We start from the raw sequence: 12,917 nt of genomic DNA, 5'->3' as shown, positions 1-12,917 counted from the left end.
CCGCCCATCATCTTCGCTCCGGGCCATCTGATTAGTGTTTCCCCCTCCATTTGTTAACGCCTTCTCCCGAATACGGTTATTGATTGGACACTGTCAACGTCAATCACAGATCGCCGTGATCTCTGAACGCAATTGGGAGGCGAGTAAGCCAATGGTATGAGACCATTTAGGGAGGTGGTACAGGACTAGCCCCCGGAAACTGTCCAATCAAATCCGCAGCAAACGCATAGGCCCGAGCTAGTTGAAGAGTCGCGTGGTGGGGGAAATGGGGAAAAGAAAGAGTGGTGGAAAATCGCGGCAGCTTGGGAGCAACTTAACCAAAAAACAGAAAAAACATCTGCGGGAATTCGGGGAGGAACATCCATTTCATGATAAGTGAGTGTACTGACCATCACCCTCTACCTGTCTCTTGTAGTAAGCTTTCGGCCGCCTGTCTTCCTGAAGTTTGGCGTATGTTCCTTAGTTCTGAAACGCCTTAGGGTGATTTTCCACATTTAAGTCTCTGAATAAAGTCCAAGTTTGGTTGAATTTTTCTGGCAGGTCTCCTGTCCTGTGTCTATATTTGAGCTCCGGTCCAATGTTTTCTTCACTCGGAGGGTTGTGAATCTTTGGAATTCTCTAGAGAGATAATAGTAGAAATTTTGTTTTATGGAAATGCTTAAGAATGTAAATTGAGTTACAGTCACACAACCATTACGTTTATTCTAAAGGTTTAAATAAAAAAGTAAATGGAGTGAAAAACAAAACTTGAGTTTTTCTACATCAGCATATGCTCGATTTACAGGAGCAGCAGCAATCTTTGGGGTTGACGAAAGGGAGACAAATAAATGGAATTTAGGGCCACACGTGTGTGTGTGTGTGTGTGTGTGTGGCCCGAACCCTAACCCCAGAGGGCAGTCGTTAAATATGTTCACGACAGAGATCAATAGATTTCTGGGTACCAAGGGAATTAAGGGCTTTAAACTGGTTGGGGGGTGTGGAGGGTTTGGATAAAGGGAAATTTAGAAATCCAAAGAGAGAAATCAAGGCATTGGAGCAGGATAGTCAGGGTAACTTCGAACAGGAAGGGATGGAGAGTTTAACAAAAATTGTACATTGCCAAATAAGGTCATTGCAGGGAATACAGATTAAAAAATGAAATTAAAGTTCCTTTAGAGTCATAGAGTTGTACAACACAGAAACAGGCCCTTTGGCCCACTGCATCCATGCCGACCATAATGCCTATCTATACTAATCCCACCTGCCTGCATTAATTCCATATCCCTCTATGCCTTGCTCATTCAAGTACCTGTCCAGATACCTCTTAAATGTCGCTACTGTTCCTGCCTCCACCACCTCCTTTGGCAGCTCATTCCAGATACCCACTATTCTTTGTGTGAAAAATCTACCCCTTTGATCCCCTTTAAACCTCTCCCCCTCACCTTAAATCTATGCCCTCTAGTTTTAGTCACCCCTACCATGGGAAACAGACTCTGGCTATCTACCCTATCTATGCCTGTCATAATTTTATATACCTCTATCATGTCCCCTCTCAGCCGCCTTCGCTCCAGGGAAAACAGACCCAGCCTATCCAATCTCTCTTTATAACTCAAGACCTCCAAACCAGGCAACATCCTTGTGAGTCTTTTCTGCACCTTCTCTAGCTTAATCACATCTTTCCTGTAGTGCGGCGACCAGAACTGCACACAGTATTCCAAATACTAATCCTACATTCATCCCACATCCCAATCTTCTCTCAATTCTCCTACCACCTACCTACACTAGGGGCAATTTTTTTTTACAATGGCCAATCTACCTATCAACCTGCAAGTCTTTGGCACGTGGGAGGAAACCGGAGCACCTGGAGGAAACCCACGCAGCCACAGGGAGAACTTTCAAACGCCACACAGGCAGTACCCAGAACCAAACCCTGGTCGCTGGAGCTGTGAGGCTGCGGTGCTAACCATTGCGCCACTGTGCCACCCTTTATCTGAATGCACGAAGCACCTGTAATAAGATAGATAAATCTAGTAGATGAACTAGTGGCACGAATAGAGGTAAATGATTTAGATCTAATTGCCATTACTGAGACATGGTTACAAGGAGATCAAGGTTGGGAAAAGAATATTCCAGGGTACACAGTATTTCGGAGAGACAGACAGAATGGAAAAGGAGGAAGGGTAGCCCTGATAGTAAAGGATGACATAAGGACATTAATAAGAAGGGATCTGGCCTCAGAAGATCATGAAGTAGAATCAATTTGGGTGGAAATTAGGAATAGCGGGAGTCAGAAAACACTGGTGAGAGTAGTTTACAGGCCCCCTAACAGTAATTATTGGACAGAACATTAAACAGGAAATAATTGGAGCTTGTAACAAAGATAATGTATTAATTGTGGGGGACTTTAATCTGCACATAGACTGGGACAATCAAATTGGCAACAGTGGGCTAGAAGATGAATCTGTAGAATATTTTCGTGACAGTTTCTTGGAGCAATACATTGTAGAACCGACTAGGGATAAAGCTATCTTAGATCTCGTATTGTGTCATGAAACAGGATTTGTGAAACAGCAGTGTCGTAGTAAAAGATCCACTGGGGATTAGTGATCATAATACCATTGAATTTCATGTTAAGTTTGAAAGTGACACATTTCAATCACAAACAAGAAACTTAAAGCCAATTACGATGGTTGGGAAGATGCTGGAAACTATTATTAAAGAAGTCTTAACATTGCACTTGGAAAAGCGTAGTATGACTAGAACAAATCAGCATGCTTTTGCTAAAGGGAAATCCTGTTTGGCAAATTTCTTAGAGTTTTTTGAGGTTGTAACTAGTCGGGTAGACGTAGTATACCTAGATTTCCAAAAGGCATTTGATAAGGCGCCACTTAAAAGATTAATAGGTAAGATAAGGGCTCATGGTGTTGGGGGTAATATACTGGCGTGGATAGAGGATTAGTTAACAGACAGGAAGCAGAGAGTGGGCATAAATGGGGCATTTTCAAGTTGGCAGGCAGTGAATAGTGGGCTGCCACAAGGATCAGTGCTGGGGCCTCAGCTATTTAAACTCAGTATTAATGTCTTGGATGAAGAGGCAGAGAGTAATGTATCTAAGTTTGCTGATGATACAAAGCTCGGTGGAAAGGTAAACTGCGGGGAGGACGTAGAGAGGCTGCAAAGAGATATAGACAGGTTAAGTGAGTGGACAACAAGATGGCAAATGGAGTATGATGTAGGGAAGTGTGAAGTTGTTCACTTTGGTCGTAAATTAGAAAAGCAGAATATTTTTTAAAAGGCGTGAAACTGGTAAGTATTGATATTCAGAGAGACTTGGAGGTAGTTGTACAAGGAATGCACAAAGTTCACATGCAGGTGCAGCAGGCTATTAAGGCAAATGGAATGTTGGCCTTTATTGCATGGGTATTGGAGTACAGGAATAAAGAAAGCTTACTAAAATTGTACAGGGCTTTGGATAGACTGCACCTGGAATACTGTGTGCGGTTTTGATCGCCACATTTAAGAAAGGATATACTTACACTGGAGGCAGTGCAGCGAAGATTTACTAATTGTGGCCTGGGATGAGGGGGTTGTCCTATGATGAGAGGGTGAGTAAATTGGGCCTATATTCACTGGAGTTTAGAAGAATGAGAGGCGATCTAATTGATACATACAAGATCCTGAAAGGGTAGAAGCTGAGAGATTGTTCCCATCGGTTGGGGAATCTAGAACACAGGGACACAGTCTCAGGATAAGGGGCCAATGATTCAGGACTGAGATGAGGAGAAATTACTACACTGAAAGGGTTGTGAATCTTTGGAATTCTCTACCTCAGAGGGTTGTGGATGCTCCATCACTGAGTACATTTAAGGTTGGGATAGATAGATCTTTTGACTCACAGAATCAAAGGATATGGGGAGTGGGTAGGAAAGTGGAATTGAAGCCCGAGATCAGCCATGATCGTATTGAATGGCAGAGAAGGCTCGATAGGCCATACGGTCTACATCTCCTATTTCTTGTGTTCTTGTAAAGGATATATTGATAGTGCAGGAAGGTGGATTTGAAGTAGGAACATTTATTTATTTTTTATTCTATTTAGAGATACAGCACTGAAACAGGCCCTTTGGCCCACCGAGTCTGTGCTGACCAGCAACCACCCATTTATTTATCAGCAGGTCTGGCAGCATCTGTGGAAAGAGTAGCAGAGTTAACGTTTCGGGTCAGTGACCCTTCTTCGGAACTGACAAATATTAGAAAAGTCACAGATTATAAACAAGTGAGGTGGGGGTTGGGCAAGAGATAACAAAGGCGAAGGTGCAGATTGGACCAGGCCACATAGCTGACCAAAAGGTCACGGAGCAAAGGCAAACAATATGTTAATGGTGTGTTGAAAGACAAAGCATTAGTACAGATTAGGTGTGAATATACTGAATATTGAACAGCAGCAAGTGCAAACCTGAAGAAAAACAACCTGAAAAAAACAGTGGGTAAGCAAACTGAACAAACTAAGATGAAATGAAATAAATGCAAAAAAAGATTGTAAAAAATGTAAAAAGGAATGTAAAAAAAAGGAAGAAAAAATAACTAAAAATGACTAAAAATGAAAGTAAAGTGGGGGGCTGTCATGCTCTGAAATTATTGAACTCAATGTTCAGTCCGGCAGGCTGTAGTGTGCCTAATCGGTAGATGAGATGCTGTTCCTCGAGCTTGCGTTTATGTTCACTGGAACACTGCAGCAATCCCAGGACAGAGATGTGAGCATGAGAGCAGGGGGGAGTGTTGAAATGGCAAGCAACCGGAAGCTCAGGGTCCTGCTTGCGGACTGAGCGGAGATGTTCCGCAAAGCGGTCACCCAGTCTGGCGCTTGGTCTCCCCAATGTAGAGGAGACCACACTGTGAGCAGCGAATACAGTATACTACATTGAAAGAAGTACAAGTAAATCGCTACTTCACCTGAAAGGAGTGTTTGGGGCCTGGGATAGTGAGGAGAGAGGAGGTAAATGGGCAGGTATTACACCTCCTGCGATTGCAAGGGAAGGTGACCTGGGACGGGGACGAGGTGGTGGGGGTAATGGAGGAGTGGACCAGGGTGTCGCGGAGGGAACGATCCCTTCGGAATGCTGACAGGGGAAGATGCGACTGGTAGTGGCATCACGCTGGAGGTGGCGAAAATGGCGGAGGATGATCCTTTGGATATGGAGGCTGGTGGGATGAAAAGTGAGGACAAGGGGAACCCTGTCACGGTTCTGGGAGGGAGGGGAAGGGGTGAGGGTAGAGGTGTAGATTGGAGCAATCGCTCATCTAGCCTGCGAGTGTGGAGCAATCGCTCTACACCTCCATCCCCCACCAGGATGGTTTGAGGGCTCTCCGCTTCTTCCTGGAACAGAGGCCCAACCAGTCCCCATCCACCAACACCCTCCTCCGCCTGGCTGAACTTGTTCTCACATTGAACAACTTCTCCTTCAACTCCATGCATTTCCTTCAAGTAAAAGGTGTCGCTATGGGTACCCGCATGGGTCCTAGTTGTGCCTGTCTTTTTGTGGGATATGTTGAGCATTCTTTGTTCCAGTCCTACTCGGGCCCCCTCCCCCAACTCTTTTTCTGGTACATTGATGACCGTATCGGTGCCGTTTCCTGCTCCCGCCCCGAACTAGAAAACTTTATCAACTTTGCTTCCAATTTCCACCTTTCTCTCACCTTTACATGGTCCATCTCTGAGACTTCCCTTCCCTTCCTCGACTTCTCTGTCTCCATCTCTGGGGATAGGTTGTCTACCAATATCCATTATAAGCCCACTGACTCCCACAGCTACCTCGACTACACTTCTTCACACCCTACCTCCTGTAAGGACTCCATTCCATTCTCCCAGTTTCTCCGTCTCCGACGCATCTGCTCTGATGATGCTACCTTCCATGACGGTGCTTCTGATATGACCTCCTTTTTCCTCAACCGAGGATTTCCCCCCACTGTGGTTGACAGGGCCCTCAACCGTGTCCGACCCATTCCCCGCACCTCTACCCTCACCCCTTCCCCTCCCTCCCAGAACCGTGACAGGGTTCCCCTTGTCCTCACTTTTCATCCCACCAGCCTCCATATCCAAAGGATCATCCTCCGCCATTTTCACCACCTCCAGCGTGATGCCACTACCTTTCGCATCTTCCCCTCCCTTCCCCTGTCAGCATTCCGATGGGATCGTTCCCTCCGCGACACCCTGGTCCACTCCTCCATTACCCCCACCACCTCGTCCCCGTCCCAGGGCACCTTCCCTTGCAATCGCAGGAGGTGTAATACCTGCCCATTTACCTCCTCTCTCCTCACTATCCCAGGCCCCAAACACTCCTTTCAGGTGAAGCAGCGATTTACTTGTACTTCTTTCAATGTAGTATACTGTATTCGCTGCTCACAGTGTGGTCTCCTCTACATTGGGGAGACCAAGCGCAGACTGGGTGACCGCTTTGTGGAACATCTCCGCTCAGTCCGCAAGCAGGAGCCTGAGCTTCCGGTTGCTTGCCATTTCAACACTCCCCCCTGTTCTCATGCTCACATCTCTGTCCTGGGATTGCTGCAGTGTTCCAGTGAACATCAACGCAAGCTCGACGAACAGCATCTCATCTACCGATTAGGCACACTACAGCCTGCCGGACTGAACATTGAGTTCAATAATTTCAGAGCATGACAGCCCCCCACTTTACTTTCATTTTTAGTCATTTTTAGTTATTTTTTCTTCCTTTTTTTTACATTCCTTTTTACATTTTTTACAATCTTTTTTTGCATTTATTTCATTTCATCTTAGTTTGTTCAGTTTGCTTACGCACTGTTTTTTTCAGGTTGTTTTTCTTCAGGTTTGCACTTGCTGCTGTTCAATATTCAGTATATTCACACCTAATCTGTACTAATGCTTTGTCTTTCAACACATCATTAACATATTGTTTGCCTTTGCTCCGTGACCTTTTGGTCAGCTATGTGGCCTGGTCCAATCTGCACCTTCTCCTTTTGTTATCTCTTGCCCAACCCCCACCTCACTTGTTTATAATCTGTGACTTTTCTAATATTTGTCAGTTCCGAAGAAGGGTCACTGACCCGAAACGTTAACTCTGCTTCTCTTTCCACAGATGCTGCCAGACCTGCTGAGTGATTCCAGCATTTCTTGTTTTTGTTTCAGATTTCCAGCATCCGCAGTATTTTGCTTTTATTTTACCCATTTAATTATCTTTGGCCTCCTTATCTCGAGAGACAATGGGTAAGCGCCTGGAGGTGGTCAGTGGTGTGTGGAGCAACGCCTGGAGTGGCTATAAAGGCCAATTCTAGAGTGACAGGCTCTTCCACAGGTGCTGCAGAAAAATTTCATTGTCGGGGCTGTTGCACAGTTGGCTCTTCCCTTGCGCCTCTGTCTTTTTTCCTGCCAACTGCTAAGTCTCTTTGACTCGCCACACTTTAGCCCCGCCTTTATGGCTGTCCGCCATATACTAATCCTACATTAATCCCATATTCCCTTCCACATCCCCACTATTCTCCTACCACCTACCTACACTAGGGGCAATTTACAATGGCCAATTTGCCTATCAACCTGCAAGTATTTGGCTGTGGGAGGAAACCGGAGCACCCGGCAGAAACTCACGCGGTCACAGGGAGAACTTGCAAACTCCGCACAGGCAGCACCCAAAACTGAACCCGGGTCCCTGGAGCTGTGATGCTGCGGTGCTAACCACTGCGCCAGAAGTAGGCCATTCAGCTCATCTAGCCTGCTCCGCAATTCAATACGATCATGGCTGATTATCCAGTTCAATGCCTTTTTTCCACACTCTCTCCATATCCCTTTATGCCATTGGTGTTTAGAAATTTGTCAATCTCTGTTTTAAACATACTCAATGACTGAGCTTTCACAGCCCTCTGGGGTAGAGAATTCCAAAGATTCACAACCCTCTGAGTAAAGAAATTTTTCCCCATCTCTGTGCTAAGTGGCTTCCCCCTTATTTTGAAATTGTGTCCCCTGGATCTAGACTTCCCAACGAGGGAAACATCTTACCTGCATCTACCCTGTCTATTCCTTTTAAGTATTTTGTAGGTTTCAGTATGATCACCTCTCATTCTTCGAAACTCTAGAGAATACAAGCCCAGTTTCCCCAATCTCTCTTCATGGGACAGTCCCACCATCCCTGGAACAAATCTGGTAAACCTTCATTGCACTTCCTCTATGGCAATAATATCCTTCCTAAGGTAAGGGGACCAAAACTGCACCCAGTACTCCAGTAGAAGATCAGCCATCTTACTGCATGGCGGAGAAGGCTCGAAGGGCTGAATCGAGTCATTTATTGCACAGAAGAAGGCCATTTAGCCGGCCGAGTCCATGCCAATACCCTACTCCTATTTCTTAGGTTCTTCTGTGATAACTTTTGGAAAAATCATTTTGGAGATGTAAGCAAGACTGGCATTTACTACTCATCTCTAATTGCCCTTGAGAAGATGGTGGGGAGCCAATGCTGCAGTCCATGTGGTGAAGATACTCTCTCAATACTGTTGGGTAGAGAGTTCCAGGATTTTGACCCAGTGACGATGAAGGAACAGTAATATATGTCTAACTCAGTGGTGTGGGAATTGGAAGGGAATATGGAGGCAATTGTATTTCCATACATCTGCCTTGTCCTTCTAGATGGTGGAGGTTGTGTGTTTGGGAGATGACGAAGCCTTGGCGAGTTGATGTAGTGCGTACTGCAGCCATGGAGTACTGGTGGTGGAGGGAGTGGATTTTTAATCTGATGGATGGGATGCTGATGAAATAGACTGCTATCTCCTTTATGGTGTTTAGCCTCTTGAGTGTTGTTGGGGCTGTATCTATCCAGGGAAGTGGAGAGTATTGCATTGCACTCCTGATTTATGCCTTGTAGATGGCAGAGAGGCTTTGGGGAGCAGTATGTTAGCCATTTACTGCAGGATGCCAGCCATTGACCTGGTCTAGGTTAGAATTGCTGTTGCTGTCTCTGCAGTCGTACATTTACTTTGTGTTTTTGCATTTCAGTGGAAAAATATTACATTTATGTTGGGGGAGCAACATTTTTTGCACAATTGTTGTTGGATTTATAGATACAATACTTACCTAAACCAATAGGAAAAAAAATATGGGTATGCAAGAACTAATCTAAATCCAGTCTTAAAAATAGATTCTCTCGTAGCCAGTTTTGTGTAACTTTTGGGTGTTGTTTTACAGGATTTTGGAAAAAGCAAAGCCAGCTCAAACTGTTGAATTGGTGAGTTTCAGGTTTTTTTTGTACTGTCGATGACACTCCTTCTCAAAAGCATAATGCTTCATGTGAAAGTTAAACTTATTTGAACAACAATCATTGAGTTTAGTTACAACCAGAACTGAATATCTCTGGAAACGTGCATGTGCCAGTCACACAATATTAAGGGAGGGGGGAGGCTGTGGTGTAGTGGTGATGTCACTGGCCTAGTACCCCAAAGGTTTAGGCGAATGCTTTGGGGACATGGGTTCGAATCCACCATGGCAGATGGTGACATTTGAATTCAATTAATATAATCTGGAATTAAAAGCTGGTCTAATGGTGACCATGAAACCATTGTCATCCTTATCAGGTCTGGCCTAACATTTGGGGGCATGTGCCAAAATTGGGAGAGCAGACTCGTCAAGCAACAGCCTGACATAATCATACTCTCAGAATCATACCTAACAGACAATGTCCCTGACATCACTGTTCTTGGGTATGTCCTGTCCCACCAGCAGGACAAACACACCAGAGGCGGCGGCGGCACAGTGGTTTACAGTCAGGAGGGAGTTACCCTGGGAGTCCTTAACATTGACTCCGGACCCCATGAAGTCTCATGGTCAAACACGGGCAAGGAAATCTCCTGCTGATTACCACCTACCACCCCCACCTCGGCTGATGAATCAGTGCTTTTCCATGTTGAACAATTGGAAGACGCACCGAGGGTAGTAAGGGTACAGAATGTACTCTGCGTGGGGGACTTCAATGTCCATCACCAAGAGTGGCTCAGTACTACTGAGTCCTAAAGGACACTGCTGCTTGATTGGGTCTGTGGCAGGTGGTGAGACCAACAAGAGGGAAAAACATACTTGACCTCGTCCTCGCCAATCTACCTGTCGCAGACGCGTCTGTCAATGATGGCATTGGTAGGGAGTGATCACTGCACAGTCCTTGTGGAGACAAAATCCCATCTTCACATTGAGGATACCCTCCATCGGGTTGTGTGGTAGTACTACCGTGCTCATTGGGACAGATTTCTAACAGATCTAGCAACTCAAAACTGGACATCTGAGGCGCTGTGGGCCATCAGCATCATCAGAATTGTACTCAACCACAATCTGTAACCTCATGGTCTGGCATATCACCCACTCTATCATTACCATCAAGCCGGGGAACCGACTTGGTTCAATGAAGAGTCCAGGAGGGCATGCCAGGAGCAGTACCAGGCATATCTAAAGATGAGGTGTCAACCTGGTGAAGCTACAACACAGGACTACATGCATGCCAAACAGTGGAAGCAGCAAGTGATAGGGCGAAGTAAATCCCACAACCAGCGGATCAGATCTAAGCTCTGCAGTCCTGCCACATCCAGTTGTGAATGGTGGTGGACAATTAAACAACTAACAGGAGGAGGTGGCTCCTCAAATATCCCCATCCTCAACAATGGGGGAGCCCAGCACATCAGTGCAAATGATAAGGCTGAAGCATTTGCGACCATCCTCAGCCAGAAGTGCCGAGTGGATGATCCATCTCTGCCTCCTCCTGAGATCCCCAGCATCACACTTGCCAGTCTGATTCACTCCATGTGATATCAAGAAATAGCTGAAGGCACTGGATACTGCAAAGGCTATGGGCCCTGGCAACATTCCGGCAATAGTACTGAAAACTTGTTTCCAGAACTAGCCGTGCCCCTAGCCAAGCTGCTCCAGTACAGCTGCAACACTGGCATCTACCCAGCAATGTGGAAAATTGTCCAGGTATGTCCTGTACACACACAGCAGGACAAATCCACCCGGCCAATTACCACCCTATCAGTCTACTCTCGGTCATCAGCAAAGTGATGGAAGGGGTGGTCAACAGAGCTATCAAGTTGTACTTGCTCAGCAATAATCTGCTTACTGATGCTCAGTTTGGATTCCACCATGGGCATTCAGCATCTGACCTCATTACAGCCTTGGTCCAAACATGGACAGAAGAGCTGAACTTCAGAGGTGAGGTGAGAGTGACTGCCCTTGACATCATGGCAGCATTTGACAAAGCAGGGGGAAAACTCTCCAACAGTTGGAGTTATACCTAGCACAAACGAAGATGGTTGTGGTTGTTGGTCAATCATCTCAGTCCCAGGACATCACTGCAGGAGTTCCTCAGGGTAGTGTCCTAGGTGCAAACATCAGCTGCTTCATCAATGACCTTTCCTCCATCATAAGGTCAGAAGTGGGGATGTTCACTGTGCAATGTACAGCACCATTCACAACTGCTCAGATATTGAAACAGCCCGCAGCAAGGCTTGGACAACATCTAGGCTTGAGCTGATAAATGGCAAGTAACATTTGTGCCACAGAAGTTCCAAGCAATGACCATCTCCAACTAGAGAGAATGTAACCATCTCCCTTGATGTTTAAGGGTTTTACCATCGCTGAATCCCCCACTATCAACATCTTGGGTGTTACCATTGACCAGAATCTGAACTTTTTGAAAATTCATTTATGGGATGTGGGTGTCACTGGCTAGGCCAGCATTTATTGCCCATCCCTAATTGCCCTTGAGAATGTGGTGATGAGCTGCCTTCTTGAACCACTGCAGTCCATGTGAGGTAGGTACACCCACAGTGCTGTTAGGAAAGCAGTTCCAGGATTTTGACCCAGTGACAGTGAAGGAACGGCGATGTAGTTCCAAGTCAGGATGGTGCGTGACTTGGAGGAGAACTTGCAGGTGGTGGTGTTCCCATGCATTTGCTGCCCTTGTCCTTCTAGTCAGTAGAGGTTGCAGGTTTGGAAGGTTCTGTCTAAGGAGCCTTGGTGCGTTGCTGCAGTGCATCTTGTAGATAGTACACACTGCTGTCGGTGGTGGAGGGAGTGAATGTTTGTGGATGGGGTGCCAATCATCTCCTGGATGGTGTTGTGCTTCTCGAGTGTTGTTGGAGCTGCACCCATCCAGGCAAGTGGCGAGTATTCCATCACACTCCTGACTTGTGCCTTGTAAATGGTGGACAGGCTTTGGAGAGTCAGGAGATGACTTACTCGCCGCAGGATTCCTAGCCTCTGACCTGCTCTGTAGCCACAGTATTTATACTCCAGTTCAGTTTCTGGTCAATGGTAACCCCCAAGATGTTGATAGTGGGGGATTCAGCGATGGTAAGGCCATTGAATGCCATGGGGAGAATGTCAGATTCTCTCTTGTTTGAGATGGTCATTGCCTGGCACTTACGTGGCGCGAATGTTACTTGCCACTTATCAGCCCAGGCCTGGAGATTGTTCAGGTCTTGCTGCATTTCTACACAGACTACTTCAGTATCTGAGGCGTCGCGAATGGTGCTGAATATTGTGCAATCATCAGCGAACATCCCCACTTCTGACCTAATGATCGAAGGAAGGTCATTGATGAAGCAGCTGAAGATGTTTGGGCCTAGGACACTACCCTGAGGAACTGAACCAGCCATATAAATACTGTGGCTACAAGAGCAGGTCAGAGGCTAGTGAGTAACTCCCCTCCTGACTCCACAAAGCCCAAGTCAGGAGTGTGATGGAATATTCTCCATTTGCCTGGATGGGTGCCCCTCCAACAACACTCGAGAAGCACAACACCATCCAGGGCAAAGCAGCCCTCTTGACTGGCACCCTGTCCACCACCTTCAACATTCACTCCCTTCACCGTTGATGCACAGTGGCAGAAGTGTACCATCTACAAGATGCACTGCAGCAACTCACCAAGGCTGCTTCG

At 46.2% G+C, this 12,917-nt stretch overlaps 1 protein-coding gene across 1 annotated transcript in view; it reads left to right on the top strand.

Moving 5' to 3' along the window:
- The first annotated feature begins 202 nt into the window (after positions 1-202).
- Positions 203-12,917, top strand: part of utp25 (UTP25 small subunit processor component) — a 55,110-nt gene continuing 42,395 nt past the window's right edge. Inside the window, exons 1-2 of the mRNA XM_068045099.1 lie at positions 203-375; positions 9,182-9,221. Of these exons, the coding sequence (XP_067901200.1) occupies positions 266-375; positions 9,182-9,221 (150 nt within the window). The 5' untranslated portion in view covers positions 203-265. The remainder of the gene's footprint in view (positions 376-9,181; positions 9,222-12,917) is intronic.

Source organism: Heterodontus francisci, chromosome 13 (assembly GCF_036365525.1).
Source record: "Heterodontus francisci isolate sHetFra1 chromosome 13, sHetFra1.hap1, whole genome shotgun sequence".
Lineage (NCBI taxonomy): Eukaryota > Metazoa > Chordata > Chondrichthyes > Heterodontiformes > Heterodontidae > Heterodontus > Heterodontus francisci.
Note: the sequence above shows the minus strand (reverse complement) of the source record. Positions and strands in the feature narration are given on the sequence as shown.